Source organism: Thermobia domestica, chromosome 15 (genome assembly GCF_964235325.1).
Source record: "Thermobia domestica chromosome 15, izTheDome1.hap1.1, whole genome shotgun sequence".
NCBI lineage: Eukaryota > Metazoa > Arthropoda > Insecta > Zygentoma > Lepismatidae > Thermobia > Thermobia domestica.
This window is the reverse complement of record NC_137468.1, coordinates 11,349,648-11,374,710: the sequence shown is the minus strand read 5'-3', so window position 1 is coordinate 11,374,710 and position 25,063 is coordinate 11,349,648. Positions and strand designations below refer to the sequence as shown.

The 25,063-nt window shown below is 35.7% G+C and overlaps 2 protein-coding genes across 2 annotated transcripts in view; both read left to right on the top strand.

The window, feature by feature from the left end:
- LOC145672071 (uncharacterized) overlaps window positions 1–10,271 on the top strand; it is a 110,001-nt gene extending 99,730 nt beyond the window's left edge. The window contains exon 5 of the mRNA XM_081741313.1: window positions 9,735–10,271. Coding sequence (XP_081597439.1) covers window positions 9,735–10,270 — 536 coding nt within the window. The 3' untranslated portion in view covers window position 10,271. The remainder of the gene's footprint in view (window positions 1–9,734) is intronic.
- Window positions 10,271–25,063, top strand: part of LOC145672072 (uncharacterized) — a 28,544-nt gene continuing 13,751 nt past the window's right edge. The window contains exon 1 of the mRNA XM_081741314.1: window positions 10,271–11,442. Coding sequence (XP_081597440.1) covers window positions 10,606–11,253 — 648 coding nt within the window. The 5' untranslated portion in view covers window positions 10,271–10,605 and the 3' untranslated portion in view covers window positions 11,254–11,442. The remainder of the gene's footprint in view (window positions 11,443–25,063) is intronic.

Here is a 25,063-nt window from a genome sequence, read left to right as displayed (position 1 = left end):
TACTAGTATGAAACCATGACATGTGCTATTGAAACCTGCATCATAGCCAGAACCCAGTCGTTTTTACTACTCTCGCTTATGCGTATACCACCTTCGCTGACGCACTTGCTCCATTCGTACACTGGGGAACCCCAGCTTCGCCCTGCCATGATTCGGTTTGATTGCATTCGTGCTTTTTACTGACCACCTAGCATAGGTTGTTTTGTGTTTTTTGGACTGTAATTTTTATCCATACCTGCGGCCTTCGCATTTATACTCAAACCGTACAAAAAATTTAATTTTACAACAATTGCCTATGATGGCTCCCTTGAATTTTAACTATGCCATGTGCAAATCATTTAGGAAACAATATGAAAGGAATTAGTGAAAGAATTCAAATTTTTGAACAATTATTCCGGATGGTACGCCAAAAGTAAACCTGCACGTATATATATATATATATATATATATATATATATATATATATATATATGTATGTTTAAGTACTTAGTAGATGAGAACATATTTTCATGGCTTCCTTTTGTAACAGTTACCTATAGCAAGGACCTACTTTTTGACATATCTTCTCTACCCGAGATATGTAATTTGGCCTTGTTATTATATTCCACTCCTTTTGAAGGTACCAAATGTTATTATTGAAAACACTGTGATGTTAATATATGAAATATAATCAATGCTATGTTTAATGAAGATAATTATTATGAATATTAATGAAAATAAGTATGTACACTGCGCAGTGGGATGTTAATGAAAGAAATATATATAATATGGTTTTACCTTGGGCAAAGTTTAAATAAAGCAAATAATGATAATGAAATGTTTGGTGCCCAGTTAGTATATTGCTCGATAATGACAGGATGTCTTCGAAAAACCTTCAAATATTCGTTAACTAACTGAATAGAGATGATGGATGCTTGTATGCTTATAAAGCAATTATGTTAATAATGTTTCAGACGAGAATCCTCATATTCATAGTATAATGTTAAGGAATGCGTATGTGAATTAAATATTCTGAATTGAAAATTTTGTTCTAAATAAATACAATAAAATTCCATGACATCCTATATAAAACATAACGTCATAATATTGAAGAACTATAAATGTGTATCTATTCTGGTCTAAAATCTTGTAATAATAATTGCAGTTAAATCGGTATAATGATTATCTAATATTAAATTGTATTTCGACAGCTTATTAATGCAATTATTTAGTCATAATGTTATCCACGAACAATAAGAAGTCACTGTTGTTCGACCTCCTGTGCTATGTAATGGTTACAAAACTATATTTGTACTTATTATCTCCACACGTACCTGAATTTTCTGATGTGGCGTTTTCCACGTTTATATAGCAAAGTGCTGGTTGCCCAGAAATAATTACAAATTTCAGTTATATGAACAAATTCGTTTAGATATTAAAATGAACATTTAAGTGCATGACTCCTAAATATATAATAACCCAACTGACTTTTCTACGAGTTCAAGGATAATTAAATTTTGCGACTTCCAGTCATTATTGGAAGTGAAAATCACGAGCAGTTCAAGTGTCGTTGAAATGCTTCGATGCAAGCTACATTTTGAGGTGAAGAGAAAGAAAAAATTGCTGGGGATAAGGTCGAGACTGTAAAGAGAATGATTGAATAGTTCCCAACGAAATCTTTGAATTGTCTTAATAGTAGGAGCAGCTGTGTGCGCGCGGGCGTTGTCATGGCAGGGGGCGGATCCAGGACCGACTTCTTGGGGGGGCGGTGGGTTGTCATACTGCTACTTTTATGGGTTCCAAACTTTAGGATGAGTTTTATTTATATACATAAAATAAGAAAGTTTCCTCTTCTGGGGGGGGGGCAATCGCCCCCCTGGATCCGCCCCTGTATCAGGGATGAGAAGAAGTCGAGAGCGTAGCATTTGTCTCCGCAGGTTTTGTATGGCACTTGCAGATTATTCAGTATTTGGCAATACACATCTGATGTAATTTTTGTCCTGGTTTTATCCTTTTGGTCCCAAAACACGGTTGTCATGATTTTGTGAACTAATGGTGTTTGTTTGAATTTCTTCGCTTTACAACAGGGTCGCCGTTTCATTATCTGTTCCTTCGACTCCCTAGTGGCGTACGATATCCAGGTTTCATTCCTCCTCACTATGTGAGAAAAGAGGTCATCACCATCCTTTCTTCTGCGGGCCAAAAAATTGCGCGCAGCTGTCATTCTTTGCTCTTTGTGAGCATCTGTCAGTATTTTTGGCACCCATCTCCCACACAGTTTGTTATAACGCAGCTTGTCAGTCACAATTCGATGCATTGTTTCCGCAGACACTTTTGAGAACTCTTAGGCGAGCTCAGTTATTGTGAACCGTTGATTGAATCGCACTTCGTTCGTCCATCTGAACACTAGGCCTTCCGCCACGCTCATCGTCATGAACATTTGAACGCCCTTCTTGAAACTCTTCGCACCATTACCAGATCTTGCATTCACTAATAAGTGTTGGTCATTCGCAGTGGATGTCAGATGCATTGTCCTTTGGTGTTCAAAAATCATGACAGATCTCACTTCACATTTGGCAGGATTTTGTATTACGGCAGCCATTAAACCTTACTGCTGATGCTACCTCTACCTGGCGCTCCGATCTCTGGTGCATGGGATCCTAGGTTCGATCCCAGGTCGCGCTGGGTGAGCTTTCTGGTGGTCAAACACTGTCTGATGGGTTTTGTCGGAAGTCTCCCGTTTTCTCCCACTTTCTTCATTCCACCATTTCACTCATTCCGCATCATTACCGTCTCCTTTAGCCTAGCCGGCATAAACGTGGGACGTAAAACTTAAGGATTTCATATAATTTTACTGCTACTCGCATGTACTACGCAACTCAACTCCGACGTTCTATCTTTGATGCAAGCACAGAATACTACACATGGTCCTGCGCATGTTGAACTTCACCAATGTTGCCAACCCCGCGCAAAAAAATTATCGGTACTTCAGGGTGTCTATCGGTCACGAAAAAGTCACGAAATCAGAAAACGGTCATGAAAGTCACGAAATTTAGCTTTTGGGTCACGATTTTTTAACTGTACAAATATAAGTACAGATTAGAAACTTTCTTTCTATAAAACGTCAAAATCCACCACTAAAAATGTTTATGGTCGGCTTTAGACGCTACCAAATTGCAAGCAAAGTACGTTTCTATAGCATGGATGAAAATTCGACCTAATTCACACCCGAATTTGCTCTTGATAATGTTAGAAAATTTTATGATTTGGTGAAGAAAAGGTCACGAAAAAGTCACGAAATTTCATTTTGGAATTTTAGTAAACACCCTGTACTTTCTTCTGACATGCACCTCGTATATTTAATAGTGGGATGATAACAGACTGGAAATAAACCATCGTAGTAGATCTGTCTTACTACAAGTTTCAACTGGATGCTCTCCATTTCTTTCTGTCCTGCTGTTTTTTCATATGCCTGTATGTTCTTCCGTTTCTCACAAACCAAGCATTCTGATCTTTCTTCCTCTTTTCCTTTCTGTTATTGTTCTTGAGTAAAATTCCAACGCAGTGTGCGCCCCAACCACGTTGTGTTCCTCATTTTCATTACATCCATTATTATTTTCTCTTTCACCAGCCTCTTGAATATTTCACCTGTTATTTTCTCGGTCCTTCTCCATAACCATATTTCAAAACATCCTAGATATTTTTCTTCTTTGTGATTACCCACGAGTTACTATATAAAGTTAAATAAAAAAAAAATGAAAATCTGTAATATTTCTCCAAGTTTGTTAGTTGTAGGAGGCGGTTTTTGCTGATACAAAGATGAACGAATCCTGTACCTTCTTGAAGATAGTGAAAAGTATATCTTCAATGGTTAACAAAAATATACAGGAAACGGGTATTGGAACAGTCTTAGTTCCGCAGAGCAAGACATGAGTCACTTTACACAAATAAATGAATGTCAAAACTCGAATTACGAAAAAAACTCATTCGTGGCTAAGCGGTTAGCGTACGCGCCTTTGGCGTGGGAGACCCGGGTTGGATTCCTGGCTGGAGCTCATGTGGTTCGGATTCCACGTTAAACAGTAGGTTCCGTCTCATATAACCTCGCTGCTGAAAGGGACGTTAAACTCAAAATCAACCCCACTCGAATTACGAAAATGTGTTTCATTTTCTTTTAAGTGGTGGTTTCTTTGTATTTTAATTTTTACTATTTAACTTGAAAAGTAGCCATTGATTTTACATTCGTTTTGTTAAATTACTATTGAAAATTATAACAATGCAGTTTTAAAAAATTTTCGTATAACGTAATTTTATTATGGAGGGAAAGAGAGTACGTGTATATTTAATACTTTACTTAACCCTTCAGTACACGGATGAAATTGTTGTTACGTTAGTGGACGGGTTGTGCCTGTGAGACACCACAAAATCTAATTAAGTTAAAAATACATAAAATACTTTTAAAATAGGATACATCTATGTTTCAAGGGATACGTGTATTGCTTATTGACATGAAATGTTGAAAACACGAAACTCATTATTTATATATATATATATATATATATATATATATATATATATATATATATATATATATATATATATATATATATATATTTTTTTTTTTAGTAATCATGTTTGTTTTACCATATGAATAAGGGATACAATCAGATATTAGGCAGTAAAATTACGACTTCTGCGAAATAGCATCTCATTACTCACATGAAATATTAAGAATAATATGTGTTAATATTAACAAACATATTGAGGCTTACAAGTGTGCTGTGTATTGTTTGAACTACAAGTCAAAAACAAGCCATTTTCACCCACGAAAATTATTGTCAATGCATTTTGTGCATAATATTTCACAGTGTTTGAGGCACAGCCACTTTTTGCAGAACTTACAAAAGAACCATGTTCCACTGTTTTTGCACTTGCAGCATTGCCATCTTTTCCCTTGCAGTGGGTACTTCCTTTTGTTCTGGTACAAAACCCGACAGTGTTGAAGCGGATCATGATGCTTTGCGACAGATAACGCAGCTGAGCTCCTATCTTTTTTTTTTTTTTTTTTTTTTTTTTTGCAACTTACGTTCTAAGTTCTTGAGAAACTGCCTTGATATAGAGTTCACTGGATTAGTAATTCAGACACAATATTGGCGTTTATTCCAGAAATGTTCATCAGTGTATAGAATAAACAAAGTGGCGATCCGCGTACATTTCTACCTGCGTCATATAATACGCACATTGCATCTACCGCATTCATTCCTCCTTTTATCCTATCGTACAATGTTATAATTTCAGGGTTTGTACTATCATACGTTTCACTGTCAATTTTGTCATGGTGTATTGGCGAAAGTAACACTACACGTTTTCCTTTCTTCGGAACATAAGAAACCGGGGTGACTTCTGAAGCTCAGTTTCACTGTTATGACAACTGGCAAGTTGAAAAGTGGGATCATCGTCCGAAAACTTCAATTTTAACATGCCACTGTTTTCGATCAAATTTCTCGTCTTTTCTACAGTCAGTTTCTTTGACATTTTCTACAACACACAACTTACGAGTGTCCTAACGTAATTTTAAGTGATGGACAACATCTTGTCCGTGGGTTTACTCTAGGTTCCCCGTTTCACTCCCACCTCTCATTCTCTTTACATTAATTCTTTAATAATGATTCCCTTGCGTTAATTATCCGTCTCCTTTAACCTGAACCTTTAATCATCTGTCCCCATTAGCCTTTAATCATGTTCGTTAAACTGAAGAACATTAATGAATTTATTTTATTTTAGACATGTTGTACTAGTAAAATGATACTATTTTCACTTAGATTTCTTGTTCTGTTTTTCTTTGGGATCATTTTATTCCCCTCCTGTGTTTCATTCGCTGGGACTGCTGCGAACTTCTGAATGAATCTAGTTTCACGTAGCAGGCACTTGTGAAATACTTCAAATCCACAGTAAACACAGTGAAAACTAAGATGATTTTTCACACTGCAATAGTAAAATGTGCTTGTCGTTTGTTTTGAGTTGTTAGTATTGTACCCAAATAAGTTACATCAGACTTCAAACAACATGCACGTTTTACTATTCCAGTATTAACAAATAATCTCAACTTTCACAGTGTTTAGTGTATATTTGAGATATATTTTTTTTAAAATAGCAAGGGGATTAAACAAGATGTGAAACTTCCACATGTGCATACACAAAAGTACTTACCAGCATTCCTAGCAAATGAAATATTTAAAAAGGAGAAAAAAGAAGAAAGGAAAAAAAAAAAAACAGAAACAAAGAACAGAACATGAAACTTAGGTTAAAATGGTTCCGTTAAATTAAAGATTTAATTTCATTTCGTAATGTAAAGTACGTAGAAGTAAAATTGTAGTTGATAGGCAGTATAAAAGAGGATAAGTTCTGCTGAAGCTTAAACTGTTCTACATAGAACTTCGTAATTTTGTAGGATAAATGACAGTACATACAATGATAAAGACGTCATCATTCGACCAATTACGAGGGTTGGAATTTGAATAGTTACAAATATTTATTTACAACTAATACAAAATATATACATGGTACAAAAGTTCACAATATTTGAATGTAGTCCCCCCGTTGCCAGTGATATGGAAGTCGTTGAATACCTGTAGCAGATGCTGTTGTGTTGATAGTTCTAATGGACCGGCCTACCTGAAGAATCTCTTTAAAAGTTCTGAAGCAAATGCCATGATGTTCCTTCATCTTATGAATCAAGTTAGTCACAAAGACTTAAGTCAAGTCTGCGGAATAAGGTGGATGATACAGAACTTCCCACCCCCATCGATCAAACAAATCAGTCTCACCTTATGCTGTATGCACCCGAGCTTTCTCCAGCAAAATGATGGGTGCGTTCCGCAAAAAGTGTCGCCCCTTATTTTCGCAAGACTGGTCGCAAGTTGTGTTCCAGAAAGAAACAAAAATACTTCGCATTGATCTTTTAATTTGGGGAAACGATATGCATTAGGATTACACTATCCCAATCATGCACGAGAATCACCGTAACATTCACATTGTTTGGGTTCTGAGGAATTTTGGATTTCAGTGTTGACCCTTAATGACACCATTCATTTGATTGACTTACAATTTAGCCCATGTTTGATCCAGCGTAATGATACGGCGTAAGAAAGCTTCTCCTTTTGGTCATAGCATTCCAAGTGGGTACGAACAGCATCGTATCCTAGCTATTTCTGTCAAGTCATGCGGAACCCTCGTAATGCAGTTTTCCTCATGTCCAAGCGTAGAACAGTCGTGTGCGCTAATTCTGTCTCTTGGGTTAGCGTACGAATAGTATGGCGTCGATCAGTGTCCTGTGACATGGTAACAGTATTCACATCATCTTTCTGTTCTGTAAGGCAATGCAGATTCCTTGTACTTCTCTTGAAGACCTTGATGACTCTCTCGTGCTGTTGCCTTGTCCCCTTGTCGTACACCGCCTGCGTAGGTATGTATGTGTGTGTGTGTATGTGTAACATAGACCACCTGCTACACAAAGCTCTGTTCATCTGGCCTACTGTCCTTACCAGTGATATCGGAAAGGAGAGTTAATTTGCTCTCTAGCAAGGTAGGTATATAACTAACAACGTAATACGAGGGACATTATTAGATTTCGTTGCGTAGTGTTTCTAAAGCAGTGTTGCCCTGTTAAATTTCCAACTCTCGTATGTTGCAGTTATATCACCACCACCTTGAGTATGCAAAGTATTTCACGAGTCTTTAAAACTAAATGAGCAAAAACTCACCTCGCATTTCACAATCTTTTGATTCTGAATAATATACTCGATAGCAACCATTAATAACTATAGTGTTTCATTTAATTATGGAAAATTTTGAATCTCGTAGATTGTAGATTATAGGTTGTATTTTGTGGTTAGATATGTGTATATACAGGGTGAGACAATAAGATGTTAACGTTACATGGGGGTTTACTCACGTGAAGTTACAAGGCAAGGGTTTGGTTTACATGCTTTCAATTTGGTACCCATCCCGCTCAATGTATTTATGGAGTCTGTCCATTGTTAATCGTATGGCCATTTGAACAGGAATAGCAGCAATGACCTGAGTCATGCGGTGCTTCAGGTCGTCCAAATTGCTAGATTTGCTGGCATACACACCATGCCTTACCGCTGATATGGAATGTTGTTCGTCAGAAAACATGACCAGAATGTCCGGCTCCATGCGCACCATTTCCAAGATAATTTGTGCAGCATTCACACGTGCTTGTTTGTTCGCGTTTGTGAGATGCTGCACAATCTGCAATTGGCACACCTTCATTCCTAAATCACAGTGTAAAATTCTAATCACTGACCTTTGAGAAATGTTAGTCTGTAGAGAACGTCTGCGAAAGACTTTGTTGGACTGGCTACCGTCGCTCGCTGGGCGATAATGATATTCTCTTCACTTCGACAGATCTCTTTCTACCACTGTTTCCCTTGCAATCGTCTTGAACGGACCCCATCCTTACAAACTTCTCATAGATCCTACCAATGGTAAGGCGCGAAGGTGTATCCCGTCCAGTCCAGGCCGTGATGAATTTTTCTTGTACAATGCTTGGGGACTGAAAACTCTATCCAGGCAGCTATTTTCCTTCGTTCCGCAATGGAATGCAAAACAGAAACAAAAAGAACGCCCATTTAATGTTAACACCTTTGTGCCTTATTCAGTATATTGTTTGCGTTTGTCGACGGCCGTAGCTCCAACTGTACGTGTTCTCTGTAGTGAAAGTGGTGTATCGGTAAGAGTCGAATATTGTTTCTCCTTGTACGAAAGTGTCCGTGAAGGGTGACGAATCATTTGAAGCGGAACTTCCCATACCCTCCCACTTCCCCGATCGTGCTCCTCCTGATACCTACGTATGGGAAATGTTGTTCCAAAAATAGCACTCAGAGAGCCCTATTCTACAGGCCAAAATAAAGCGGAAATATTATATGATGGTATGCCCTCCGAGATCTCCTTCAGCCGCTATAGGGAATCATAATTTCACTGTATGGCAATATCGCATATTAACTTGAAACCATTAGCATTGCTCTACAAATCCTTCGAACAGTTCCATCGATTGTTAAGGTAATAAGTGGTGCTAATAACAATATCTATTGCCTTTAACTGTCATCTGTCTGGCAAGAATCGATGTAATTATTTGATGGATTGGTAAATCTAATCTATGGTTCTTTATCTACATAGTGCAATTCGCGTCTCCAGACGAGGACCCGAAATGCATACAGATATATATATTTTTAGTTTATTTTGACTTGTAGAATAGTGCTCTGTGGTTCGTGGGCCCATTTTTAGAACACCCGATATATATATATTGTCGTTACACCTCATTGATGATTTCATACTTCATGTACCACCTCAAGACCGCCTTAATTGCTTCAAATGTTAGCCTTGTAGCCTGCTTCACTCACACCATTTATACAAAAGAAATTGAAACCATTATCGGAATGCAATGTAATAATAGAACATTAATCTACAATGCTACGAGAAACAATATGTTTCCGTCTATTTGAAAGTTATTCACAATTATGCAGTGTATATTCTTTTTGAGCCTCTTGGTATATATATATATATATATATATATATATATATATATATATATATATATATATATATGTAATTGTTGCACAAACTAGGATCATGATAGTCATAAGCTACGATTACATTGTTGGTTAATAAGTACATGTACTGCATGTACTTAGTTATAATCTATTTTATGCAGTTATTTTTTCTTTTAACAGGCAGAACAACATCCGACAGTGAGGAAAGTAAGCCACTTCAGCAAACGATAGAAACAAGCAGTACTTGTGCATATTCAACAGCCGAGACTTTGATTCCAACATGTGAGAAAGGAGGAACTCAAACATTTGCAGAAGTTGCTGCTAAGAAGAAAGGTCCCGAAACAACATCTTCCTCAGATACCAGTAAGAAAGGAGAAGCACAGCCTCCAAGAGCCCAGTCCACGCCACCAACTGTCACCGCTATGAATTCCTCTTCAGTAGTGCTCCCTGCTGTTGATATACTGCCTAAACATCAAAATATATCGATTGGAAAACCAGTTCAGCCGATAGTTTCTGTTCCAGTTTCTGTTCCATATATATCACCGCCATATAGATACATGCCTTCTTATCCTGTAGGTGTTCCACAGACTCCTCTTGTTAGCCAGCAATACTATAACCCTACATTTGGATATACTGTATACAATAATATGTTTATTCCTCCAGTTTTTCGGGATATGCATCACCATCTGTGCCAAGTTCCCTTATACCAGCATTAGCATTTCCAATTGCTGAAAAACCGGTTCATTCTCAGATCATTGGAAACACACAAACGCCCTCACGAAATACTCATGTAGACTCTGATGAATTACGAGTTACGTTGCCATCTGTAACCACTGCAGCACAAAAATCAGTGCTTGTGACTAATAATGTAGAACCGTCTTCATCCGATTCACTTTCAGTAACACCATTAGCAGCTGATGAAGGACCAGAATTCATTAGAAAAGGCAGTAAACTGATAAAGGTACGATCGAGTTCGCCTAGCGCTAATAGCTTCTTAAAGAAGGCAGCTAACAGTACCGACAATAGTAATCAAGCTACATGTGCGGCTAAAATGGGAAAGGATTTGAAGAAAGAGGACAGTCCAGTGCAGGAACTGAAATATTTAGAAAAGCAGATAATTAAACATTCTAATCAAAATAGTGTGATGAACAGTGTTAGCAGAACAAACAACAATACAGAGTCTGTAGCTGATATGTCTAATACAGAAAGCTCCATAAGAAACGTTGAAATAGATGCTAGTCAACTGGGGCAACTGGTTCTGCATAAATCAAAACCAGTTGTGAATTCTGACAGAGATAGCCAGTCAACATGTCTGTATAAATCAAAAAGTACAATCTCATACAACCACGACACCGAGAGTGTGAACATCAAAAACACGTTCAAACGTTTTAATAGCCTTGGAAGCAGCGAACCAATTGCTCGGGAATTTCTTTTAAGATCAAACTTACCTAGTCAAAGACCGTTGTCAGATGCTATGACAAATACAGATGTATCTGGCATAGAATCAAAATATAAGGACGTCATACCGTTGTCAGATACTGTGACAAATATAAATTCATCTGACCAAATTGTGATTCAACGAAGACTGATGAAAACAATTCCTCAAATGTACTTAAGCAACATATCATGTCCTTCCTACAAACGCACAAACTGGTTGAAAATTCCAATGAAGCAGAAAGACTATCTGAAGCATTCATGACTGAGTTTGAAAACCTTAAAGACAGCTCACGGTTCCAAAATGGAAGTATTACACATTCGCATACTCAGACAATGATAACAGGTCCAATTTATTCAGAATGTATATTGTTTCTAGAATCGTGTGAAAATAAGATGATAGTGCCCAGTATGTATGCTGAATCTTCCGTAGAAACCCTACAAAATAACGAAGGTATGTGTCATTTATGATTATTATTATTTCTGCACCATGCTTTATCATTTTTCAAATTTCTTTATCACTAAGTACTTACTAGAGTTCGTATGACTTCAAACATATGAATATTTCTTACATTAAATTACATCCTTAGGTATAGATGTGAAAAAACGGTATAGGTGTAGAACAAACGGTGTAAGTCGAGTTGTTTATGTCCTTTGAAGCCTTCAGGGATCCAAGTGTATACCAAGGTCGAAAGAATCGTGATTTTTTAAAAATCAGTTTTGTTGATTTTTTAAATTTAAATCGATTTTTTATTTCTGGATAAAAACAGTGGGAATTAGTATTAAATGTTAATGATGCCGTTTAAATGAAAGTATTGGGGGTGGGGTTTGAATTAATCCCCAATCGTTAACCTTCAGCCCCGAACAATGTGTCTTCAGCATTAAAGAAAAAATACAGCATTGGCAGGGACATACTTTAAAAATCGAGCAGTCCAGAACTTGCTTGCGGCACGAAATACATATATTATATCTATCTTATCTATCTATCTACCTATATCTATCTATATCTATCTATCTATCTATCTATCTATCTATATATATATATATATATATATATATATATATATATATATATATATATATATATATATATATATATATATATATATATATATATATATATATATATATATATATACAGTATATCGCTAAAGTTATGTACAAAATTTTAAGTTTTAGAGAGGAGATTGGACTTCCCTAAATACGTCCCTATTGTCTAGAACAAACACACGCACACAAAAGAAGTTTCGTCTTAAAGGTCGCATGGTCATTTCACCGTTGGAATAGTTAACGATTTACAAACCCTGTTACGAAGAGAAGAAAGCAGGATTGCCACGTTATCCGTTCAAAACGGGATTTTTTCTCTAATCGTTCTCCGCGTGAAACACTCGTTTTCATATTGTACTGTATATACATGTGCGTCTCATTGCATTTTTTTTATTTATATCTTCCAAAATCGAAATAACAGACGGGGTTTTACTTATTTTTACTTCAAATTAATTTATTTCGGAATTTGATTTAAATCAACGATTTTTGTTTAAAAAATCATGTGACTTAAATCGTAATTTAAATCAATCCACCGTGGTGTATACGTGGAAGCATATTTTCCAAAGAGTGCTGCTTATTTCAGCTTCGAGACAAAAACTAAATGTGCGCAAAAGAAACATGGATTATTACTTATCTGTCTTATAGTTTCGGCAATATATTTGCCTTCATCAAATACATTGTCAAAATGCAATCTAAGTTTACAGGGTGAACGAGAAAATCACTTCCAGATAGACTGTAAAAATGAAAGGAAGAATGTTATTGGTTATTAGAAGTGACTTTCTCTCATTTTCTGAATTTTCTAAAGTGTAGCTTTAGATCTGTCATTTCCAGCTGGATGATCTGTGACGTCATATTTTCCTACTCGTATTCTCAGTAAATCACACGGAAAGGGTGACAGGAAAACACGGCTAGTTGATGGTTTTTCAGATACATTACTGATGGATTTATAGCTAATCGAATACTGCCAGCACTTGTTTTATTACAGCTCTTGTTCTCTGAACATCTTTGCTTAAACTGGTCTCCCTGTCTTGTAAACCACAGAGAGAGAGAAAGAGAGTAAGAAGATACGAGACCTAGCGTTAATGGAAGAGAGTAGTGACAAGTAAACAAGGCGTAACCGATGGTTTTACAGATACACTACTCGCTAATTTGTAATTGATGGAACACTGCCAACCTTGTTTTATTCCATTCCACCTACTTCGTTCCTTCCCTTTCTTTGCTCAGTCCGTTTTCTTTCTTCTGCTTCTGATCGTCAAACCCATCTCCTACTTAATATTGTATATTCGAAAATAATTGAAAATCACTGCTTTTATTTTCTATTTTCGTAATATGTCTGATGATGATGATCATCACAGGTATTCTGCCATTATTGGCAGGTCACTTGATGCAACTGAAAAGCTTCCATGCTTTACTGTCTTCCGCTAACCTCTTCGTCTTCACGCATGAGTTCTCTGTTTTGATATCGTCCATTAATTGTAATCGTCTTCGCTTTCTCCCTCTCTTCCCTCTCACAATACCCTCTAGCACGTCCCTCACAATACAGTTCCTTCTTAGTCAATATCCCAAGCAGTTTCTCTTCCTCTTCTTAATAATATCTAAAATTGTTATTTTCTCTCTCACCGTTTCTAACACCCTCTCACTCGTTTATTCCGCTCGACCCAGCTAAATCCTCTCCATTCTTCTCCACACCCACATTTCGAAAGCTTCCAATCGTTTTTCATCATTTTTGCGCAGTGTTCGTGTTTCTAACCCATACAACACAATACTCCTTACAAAGCACTTTGTGAATCTTTTTCCCGACTCTTATTCAAGGCCCCACAAAGTAGACTTTTCTTCCTCTTAAAGGCTTCTTTGGCCCTTCCTATCCTTGCTTTTATTTCACCATCACACTTCATATTTGATGAAAGCAATGATATTTTGCTGAAACTGTAACACAACTTAGTGAAATTAGCTTTTTGGTTTGGGAATATTTTATTTTTATTTCAGTAAAAGAAATCTGAATGGTATAGTTGTAGCTTATTTACTAGAATGTAACATATCATACTTTTTAATGCAAGTACAGTGCGCTACTTACAATACTCCGAAGTAATTATTTCATTTCTGGAATGACCTCTTAATATAACTGTATAAAATAGTAAAAACCAAAACTATATAGTATGTGTGAACGAGAAACAATGAGTAAACTAAATAAAGACAGCTTTCAAGAAGAAAGGACCTGTCATCAGATTGTTTAAGAATTAAAAAAGAAAGCGAGAGAGAAACAGTACAGTCCATCGTATGTCACTGTCTGCATATTGAATATTCCAAAAGAACTGATGCCCAGATGTTCCATCGTCTAAAGATAAAGTTTTGAGAGATTTAAAGCCATTTTATAGTTGTTGCTGGCGCGAGCTGATGCCCATTATTCTTAGTGTGTCCCTTCACGCTTAGTAAAGTCACGATACTTGTTTCAGCTCGGATCGTGCTCATTAATCTCACGAGATTCGAGTTCATTATCCTCAGTGAGGATACTGCTCGCTTGGATCAGGATTCTGACTTTTTATCTATTTACAGGATTCGATCTCACTGTTTTCAATTAGGTTCGCTTGAGCTCGAACTAAGCCTTGACTAGCAATCCATTCATAGGATTTAGACTCACTGTCCTCATTAGGGCTTGCCATGACTCGGACTAGGACTCTGACATGCTATCCCCTCACATGTTTTGGGCTCACTATTCGCGTTCGCTTTGATTCACTATCTAGTCCAATGAATAAAAGAAAAAAAAAAAAAGCTTTTGTCGGGACTAATTAGTAAAATGCTGAAAATTTGCCAGTTACTATATCATAAGGGGAGTATATTCTCAAATGTCTCGAAGTCTTTGCCTCTTGCCTTTCCTTCCACATTTATGTATGCATGCCATAAACATGCACAGCAAATTTGCATAGCTATATTGAAGTGTCAATAACTCGATTAAGCCAGGTCGTATCAATATGATTTTTAGTGTCCTAAAATAAGTATATATGACACTATTGAAATAAATTGCTGAAAAAGCAGATTTTTAGTATAATGTTGAACGTTTTTGTTATTATTACTAAAAACCTGTTAACGCTGCAACAAAATCTTCGGCTTGTTTTATTAGCTTTAAAATGATACTCACATTGATAGGTTTATAGGAATGGTAACGGTGTCTAGAGAGTTCTTACCAGATGAATGAAGGTGAGGGTGAGTCGCTGCTGGGCCGGTCAGCCACACTCCGTCTTGAGTACTCAGACATATTTATGGTCTAGTTGCCTTCATCACAACTTTGACGTTATCTATCGTAATGCATCAGTTTCAGTGAGAGATGTATGAAGTTCGAATATGCTAAATGATTTTGTGCAGTAGAAGTGAGAAGTACTTAATGAGTATCTAGTAGGCCATTATATTTATTTATTTATTTTTTTTTTCTGTAAGGTTTTTGGCTACAAGTGAAATGTAGCCACAGATTAGTATTGCGTTATTAGTATTCTGATTTCTTACCTTTAGGGAGAATGTAAAATTTGGTTTACATTGTCATGATCTTGTCTTTAAAAAGAAAAACACTAGACCAAAGAAAGAAAAAACTACAGAGAAACTTACGGTAGGTTTAAATGCAAAGTAGGAGTTCTCCAGTGCAAGGCAAGCATTGAAAGGTTCAATCAATACATAATTATTCACAGTCAATTTAAAAATAGTACAAAATGTTATGTAATATCGCTGGATAAAAATTGAGATTATACAATGTATAATTATTTCGGAACTGCCAATATTAGTATTTCTTTTTGGAACTTCACGTACCGTAGTTAACAACAGCAAGTAGGAAGTAATGTTCCTAATTTTAAACTTAAATTTCCATATCATTTTGATTAATGAAACTTAACTCAGTATAATGTACTATATTGACAAAAGTATAGTAATTTCATATTGTTCCGAGCTACCTTAGCAATATTAATATAAAAAAAGAAAGAATAATTTTGATTTCATTCTTGTAATCTGTGGAATTGAACTTAACGAAAACACTATAGTTGAAAAAAAAAAAAAAAAAAAAAATGTGTACATTCTATTCTTGAAGTTAGTGTACAAAGACGATGTGCATGAAAAGTTATGAGAAAAGAATATTATTAAAGTGCACAATCTTAAGAAAAAATAACAATCTCAAATGTTTCTTGGAGAAAGATGTATTGTGTCTGTCAGACAGTGTTCATAAATTTACAGAGTAGTGGTATAAGATTAAAGTTGTTGATCATAAAGCCGAATGAAGGGGAATAGTTTTAGCTGTGGTTTCTATCATAAAGGATATGATATATATCATATATATAACCCGCTATGACTGCTGTAGCTACTCTGACTTAAATACATTTAAATGAAGTTGCAAAAATCGTATTTCAGAAAGACTTGATTTTTTAAATTTTTTATTTATTTTATTTATTTTTTTCTTTTTAAATCTGAATCCCAGAAAGTTGAAAAGAAGTACGTTGTTATAAATCAAGCTCGTATATCTGCCGTAGCACCTTGATCGTTTCTGTCACCTATACAGAACGCTGGCTCCCCAGATATTCATCCAGATGGGTTTGTTCAGCGTGTTTCTGATAAAACTGATGTAAATATGCGAACTGTTGATGACATAAACATTTTTCATGCTATGGGAGGGATTCAGTGTGTCTCGCGAGGTACGTGTCGAAACTCAGATAAGTTAACAGCATTCTAATTGGGTCTTTTATTAACTATTAAGGAGTATACGTATCTAAGCGAAAAGAGAAATGGCCATTGAAAACTTAACTTGAACAAGTAAGATCTCTTACGGCCGAATCTTCACAATATCTGTTACCCCCTCAATCTTGTATAGCTTATAGATTCAAGTCGTGGCCAGGATGGATGGATTTATGACTATCATAATGAGAAATTCGGGAAGGTATCCAACCACATATGGGTCATTCCATGCAAACACTCAACTAGAGCAATGTGTTTCAGTGTCTCAGATACTCTTCAAAATTTTTCCATACATAAATATCAATTAAATTATGATAAGTTAACTTTTTCCGATTTTTTGGATGAGAAATCGGAAACTTCACTTTCCAACACTCAACATCATAAAACTAAAATTATCATAACTTCCTTATTTTTCAAGTTATTGGGTTCATCCAGGTGTCAAATGAAAGCTTAATATTTGATCCTTCAGTAGATCGTAAGAAACTTCGCAAAAGTATACACCGTCAATCATTAATGGATATACAAAGCAAATTTTTGGTTTCGTACAAATTGTGTCGTTGCTCAAAAGTTACAACTATGAAACTTTTGAAACTTCTTTTTGTACATTCATCTTAACACGTACATGCTATGGTTAGAAAAACAAAAAGGGTGCTTTTGGTATTTTTGTAATTATTATTTTTGTACGTCAGACTGCAATTCATGAATCGCTCTGGGCCTTCCATATTCTACAGGCTAGAAAATGAAGACTTTTGTTGGATACCTTTTGAAAATATCATCTGGGAAGTTTCTGATCGATAGCAAAATTACAAAAAATTTCGTATCATCAGTGAAAACAGTGAGCTGTGAAATATAGGACAGAACATTTTGTATGTAAATCTGTGTAATTCTGAGAAGTATTACCGGTATGTATGTTTATTGTTTTCATCTATGTACATCAGTCTTTTTTTTTTTTTTTTTTTTTTTTTTTTTGATAGGTTTCGTAATAATTAGTCAACCCCTTACATTGCTAGGCCTATATTTTCCATTCAAGAAACCACATAATTATTTTTAAAAAAAATGACTTTTTGTTATTTAACAATAACAAGTAAAAGCAAACCTAATCCTATAAAAATTTACAAATGTTTGATGGTTTTAAGCAATGGGACAATTGAAAAAAAAAAAAAAAAAAAATGAAGGAAAATTAAAGTACAAATAATAATATTATGATGATACCAAAACTACACAGTACACCAGTTGTATTTTTAAGCACACCTAATATTTACTAAGATAATTATTTGAAAAAGTTTTGAAGTGTTACATTTGTCACTTCAGAGTGGGGATGGCCAAAATTTTCCGGATTAAGGAAAAGAAAAATTCCAGAATTTGCCATCCCTACTTCAGAGGAATGGCATAATCTGTCAACAACGCTAAAAGTGTATATTTCTGTACATTTATAATACAAATAATAATAATAATAATAATTGCAAACATACCAAAAGCACCTTTCTTTAATTTTTAACCATATCACGTATGAGCTAAAATGATTCTATAGAAAAAGCTTCAAAAGTTTCATAGTTGTAACTTACGAGCAATAACAATTTGTAACAAAACCTAAAACTATATTTCCGTAAAGACAAAAAAACAATAATTACAAAAATACAAAAAACATCCGATGAGTAATAGCCTTTCCGCTTTTTATAAAAAGAAAAAACCTCCGTTTTATTTTTTAACCATACCATGTACATGTTAAAATGAATGAAAAAAAAAAAAGGTTTCGACACTTTCATAGTTGTTACTCTTAAGCAATGGCATAATTTGCAAAAAAAAAAAAAAAAAAAAAAAAAAAAAAAAAAAAAAAAAAGTGTAAAATTTGCTTTGTATGTCCATTAATTTTTGAAAGTGTAATATTTTGCAAGGTTTTTTTTGGATCTACTGAAGGAGCAAAAATTAAAGCTTTCATTTGATACCTGGAGGGGCCCAATAACTTGAAAAATAAGGAAGTTATGGTAATTTTAGTTCCATGATGCTGAGTACCGGAAAGTGAAATTGGCGCCAAATTCATACAATTGTATTTAAAAAAAAAAAAATTCTCCCCGGCCCATTTCTCATCAAAAAAAAAAAATCTGAAAAAAAATTAGCATAATTTAAAGGTATGGTATTTTAGGGTATTTATGTATGGAAAAATTTTGAAGAGAATCAGAGACATTGAAGCACGGTCATATTTTAAAATTAGGTGAATTGACATGGAATGACACATATATTATGACTGTACCATTCATCAATCTCTACCGTAATAATATGTCAACAATCTACACAGCATTCACTTTTGTAGCTGATCAAAGTAGAAAACAAAACCAGTTGTAGTGATTGATGGAGGATTTCTTATTCATGTTCCCTGACGAAAAGACTTTACTTATGGAAATGTTATTAAGAACTACAGTAAATACATTGTAAACACATACTGAAGAAGTGACACGGTCGTTTTTGACGGTTATCCTGAAGGCCCTACAACTAAACAAGAACAACAAAATAGAAGATCAGCAAAAAGTCCTCATATGATGTTATCTTTTTTTTTAAATGAAAACAATATGTACGACTGCAAAAGAAGATATTTTAAACCACTAAAGAAACAAGAAGAAAGTCGTATTTTTTAGTTTCTTCAGAATTAAAAAAAAAAAAATGAACTGAAACACTAATTGAAGAAGGTATTGGTGTTTTCATTATGAAAATGGATATTGAAAACTGAAAATCAAATGTAATAGTTGTTGGCAGGGACTCTGACGTATTGGTGTTTTGGTAGCTCTTGCACCAGATAACCATAATTTCTGCAAACAGAAAGCTGGAGAACTCATGAGTAAAGTTTACTACGGCATTGCCAAATTGGTTCATAATCTAGATGATAAAAAAATTCTCTAGTTTGTTTATGCCATAACAGGTTGTGACACAACGCCGCGTTACTTCGGTCTTCAAAGAAATAAAGCCATGAACATGACACAGTCCTCAAAAGAAGTCCAGTCATAAGCTTTGGTGTTTCCAAAGATCGACGAATCAACGGAGAATATTTTATCCTAACTTTGTATGAAATTCAATGATACTCCAACTTAGCGAAGCTCACTACTTCATGTTTACTAGATTGATCACAAAATCTAAATTAAGATCAAATTTTGACTTCCGATATTTGATGCTGCGCATGAGCATTTGTGTCGAGTATATTTACAAATAGAGACAAGACTTGGAAACAACAATGAGGCTGAAAGATGGAACATACGAAGAGAAAACTTTGACACCAGTACAAGCTCTAAACCTTTTTCACCTGATAATCATCCTCGTTTCGTTTCTTTTCTTTTCTTGCAGCTGCAAAAGAATGTTGTGCTAACTATTATGGATGTAGAAAAGTAAGGCTAGATTGTTCCGCCATGTGTGAACACCATGATATATTTTCCTACAACAATTCTTTGCCTACGACGATGTTACAGACTTTAATTATGACGCGTGTGAACAGTGTAGGATTTTGTTTTAACCAGATTGGACTAGCAGCTGAAGTGACTTTTATCTGTGAACAAATAAATACCGATTGTATATGTAATATTTAGTAATATTGCAGAAGGTAGAGCAGTTGATGTACATTCTGTATTTTGGGTGGATGGTCTGTGGTGATGTTGTAAAAGTATAAAGTACATTATTTTACCCTGTTGAAAAATGAAATGAAATCTTGCAGTTTAACGTCCCAGAATTATCCCCTTTAGGAAAAGGGAGACGGAATTTTGTACCGTTAAGCACCTACTGATTGTTGCTGATCTAGGACACAGTGGGTTCATAGGTTGTGGGTAATGGAACGGCCCTGATTTAAGAGTTAGGAATAATCCCCAGAATCAAAACTGGCCGTATTAGTTAACTATAATAATATAAATAATAAGTAATAAACATTTTAATAAAATATAAAACCAAAAATTAATGCTAATTATAAGTTGTCCGATTTTGATTCTGATACATATTTTCCCATAGTGGTACTGTATGTGTATTCAAAAGTTTTACCTTACTTCTTGTTTCTACTTGGTGCTCGAATTGGTGTCTGTGCCTTGAAAAACTCGTTCCTATCATAATCTCTATCATTTTAGTGCGGAAAGTGGTAGAAGAATGTGTTCATTCAAAAAATAAAAATTACATATGGTGCCTTCAGTAGGATTTTCCTTATAATATCAATGCTGTCAAACTTATCAATGTCTTTACAGATGATCTCCACCAGGGCCATCTCTGATATACCCAAAAATACCTCTATATTCTCTATGTTGCTTTATAACATATAAAGAACTTTTTCCACATATGTAATGGATGAATGAAGGAATTGGATCATTTACGGTGATAACGAAAGTCCAAGGTTTAAGAAATTGCATTTACCATTCTAAACAATATGTCTGTTCGAAGAAAAAAAAAAAAAAAAAAAAAAACGGGCCAAGTAACTAAATATACTGCCTTAAATATTATACTGCTTGTAATTAATTATGTGCTTATTTGTTGCCATTTATTAGGTAATTATCTAATCCTATGGTACACGGAATCCGAAGGTTCAATACCGCATTCACAAAAGTTCTCGATTTTCTCTCCTTTGCCAACTGGGTCCAGCTTCTACTTTGTATTCTTATTTCTGCGAGATCCATCTTAATATTGCCCTCTTATCTGCACCTGCGTTCTTCGTGATCTTTTTCCGATACGGTTTCCAGTTAAAATTTTGAAAGCGTCTCTATTTCCTTGCATTCTAGCTGCACGACCTGCTCACCTGAACCTTCTAGAGTTAATGCCTAACATTGTTAGGTAAACCGTATAAATTATACAGTTGTTCGGTATGAAGTTTTCGCCATTCCCCGTTCCTAATCCCTCTTTGGACCGAATTGGATTAGTTATGAACAAAAATTCTATTTTTATTGTAAGAAAAGGCTGGGGATACAAAATATATTTATATATATATAGTCTCACTGTTGGGCTTGTATTATCTCCCATCACCAGCACTGTTTTCATATAATGAAACTTAAAATTAATTTCGATCGAAATGCACTGTACACTGAGTTCTCTGGTTTGAGGTCTATAATATTAAGACTTGATAGGTTGGATGTTGTGAATTATGAAGTTTTTTGAGAAATCAAATGCACTAGACTTGATCAAAATAATGCAGTAAAGTCTTCCTATATCAGTCAGTAATGCATATGTCGAACGAGAGAGTATCGTAATGTAAGTTAATTTTGATCAGATGATAGAAACAACGTAGAACTAGTAATGGACGAAATGAGTGTTCAGAAATTTGAAAATGAGCTGTCAAATTTTCTACTAAAAGGTTTTTCAGCAGCGAAGAGCTCCAAAATACATAAATAAGTAGTCTGTTAACCAGTAGTGTTTTATTATTTTCATTTAGTTTGGTGTACGAGGCGCATTCAGAATGTAACTTTCCCACGCATTCCATAGCTAGGAAACCGTATGTTGCGGAAAGCGACTGCGTGCACATGAGAGAGTAAGGTCCTAGCATGGCGCAAACGCCAGCACAACTTCCCTAGTGATCTCAGTAGTGTCGTAGTAGTGGTTAAAGATGGACGTTTCTATTCCAACTCCCACCGCGTGTGAAGAGTTATTAGTGATAAAGTTTTTGAATGCACAGGGCATAGCGCCGATTGAAATCCGTTGTCAGCTGTACCATTGCAAAAATAAAATTAAAAAAAAAAAAAAAAAGTCAATGCCGAATTCTATGCGCCTTGCTTTTTGTTCTGGAGTCAGTTGCTTCGATACCTACCTGGCACACAACTTCTTGAACAACAGGTGCTTCGTGACAGTGGTGTGCAGTAAGGAGCGGGAAGTCTGCGGGAACAGACCTATGAGTTCCTTTATAATGAAGCGACGATTCTGCATAATGCGTTCCCAAACAAGATCCACAGAGTCGTCTGTGATGACAGTTGGCCTCCCACTGCGCACCTCATCATGCACATTTTGGCATCCTGCTGCATATTGTCTACAGCAGTAACGCATCATCTGCTTGCTCATAGACCTACGCAGCTGACGATGGATTTCAATCGGCGCTATGCCCTGTGCATTCAAAAACTTCATCATTGCTCGCACTTCACACGCGGCGGGAGGAACGTTCATCTTCAACCACTGCCACAACGCTACTGAGACCACTAAGGAATTTCCACTGCCGCATGCGCCATGCTAAGACCTTACTTTCTCACGTGCATGTAGTCGCTTCGCGCAACATACGATTTCCTAGCTATGGGACGCGTGGGAAAGTTACTTTCTGGATGTGCTTCGAGGTATACGTTTAGTTTAATAGTAATTAACGGAGAGAGGTTTATCACAGTGTGAAAATAGCAAATATTTTAAGTCTTTAAAAGGATACTCTCAGTAATTAGTAACAGTGGTTATAAGTGTTAGAAGTAACGGTGGTAAAAGTTCCAGTTTCTAATTTGTGTCGCCAGTTCACAAATGCCATTCGTCTCCGGATTTGCTTTCAGTGTAATGTGGGAGCAAATGATTCACATTAGTTCATTTAATACATCGTTGGGCTGCAGTGGCTCAGTGGTAGAGCGTTCATCTTTGGTTCGATCCCAGCTCGTGCCAAGTGGATTTTGTAGTGGACAAACTCCGTGTGCCTGGGTTTTCTCTGGGTTCTCCTGTTTCCTCCCACATATTTCATCATCACCGTCTCCTTTAGCCTAGCCGGCATAAGCATGGGACTTAAAGATATCATTTCATTTTTTACATTTAATACATTTTCTCACCTTCCTTATCTTCTTTAAAGTTCCTTGTTTCTTAAATTTAGAAAAAACTAATATTTCTTTCCCATTATAATCTTCATAGGTGAGCACAAAACATAAGCATGGTAATTTCCATATGTGACATTAATTTAAATTCAACGAAAACAAATGAAGACGGGAGTATATCACTCCTAACACCAGGGCCACCTATCGACCCTTAAACAAATTTTCTGCGAGTGTCACTCAAACTATGAGCCCTACCTGTGATGCTCAGGGTTCCTACTGATCTGGAGAAATCTGTTTCCCTGGCCTTTGGCAGGAAATTCTCTGACTTTAATGACAGGTGTTGAATAACGTTGACATATACATAAGACATAAATATATATATGAATATTTTATGTATGAAAACATTTATTCTAGCATGTAGAAGACAAAATAAATAGCAATAAAAACAGAATTGCGTGTAGAATAAAAAAAACAAAAAACAAATAGGTATTATAATGGTTGGCTAAGCTGAAATTGGTGTACAATTAATGTTAGAAAAATATATTTTATAAAATCTCCGACTTTCTCTGATTTCCAGTGTTTTTCCGTGATATTCCTGGTCCTGCACTATTTTCCCTTATTTCCCTGACCAGTAGAAACCCTGATGCTGTCCACAGCTAAAGATCGTATCTGCTGAAAACTGGTTTTAGATCACTGTTTTCTCTTTACCCAAGAATCGTCAACTTACGGAGACGGTAAGGCTTTTACCTAGGTACCTATGATAACAGTGCCAATATAATAGTTAACGGTTTGTTCTTTTGTCAGTTAATGCCCCATAGTCATAGGATTTGCCAGCTGTTAATAATTCAGTTTCAGCCAAATCTGGAGGTAACGGTCTTCTGCGTATGAACTGCAGATGCGATCGTCAGGACTGTTATCAATTCCGTTTTTATGAAAATCCGCAGAGTTGGCCGTACTTATGACCGAACGCCACAGGTAGTTCGGCGTGAATTTCAAACTTGAGAAAATGAGTTAGATAAAGGAAACTAAACTAAAATAAAGTTTTACCTCCCCCCCTCCTGACATTTGTTTCCCTTCCTTGATTGTGGGTGGCCCTGTTATCGCGTCCAATTCCAGATTTTTTTTTTCCGTCAATTTAAATCGCTAGATATATTATTGATTTTTTTAACGAATTTTTTCCACTTCAAAATAGACAACAAGTCTAAGACATGAATAGAAATTTTGAAGAACGATCAGGTATTTATTTATTTATTTATTTATCGAATAAATTTCTAAATACAGCATAATTTTGCCATTTTGTACAGGGAGATGTCAACAAACAAGAAAAAAAATATCAACAACAACACCAATAGTGTCAACAAGGAGTAATATTATTTGGCCAGCATGCGTTTAATTGCTCTGTCAAACACAGGTGGCTCGAAAAAATGTCCATGTCAGTTGTTAAGATTATTATAATAGGTCGGTATTCTGTGAAAAAGAGATCTCTGTATAATCACTGACTTGTAGCCGAAACCTGTTTTCGTGTGGTTTGCTACCTATCGTCAAAGAAAGAGTTTAGCATCTCAGAAGAAGGCATTGAGGCTTATCTGAAATAGGAAT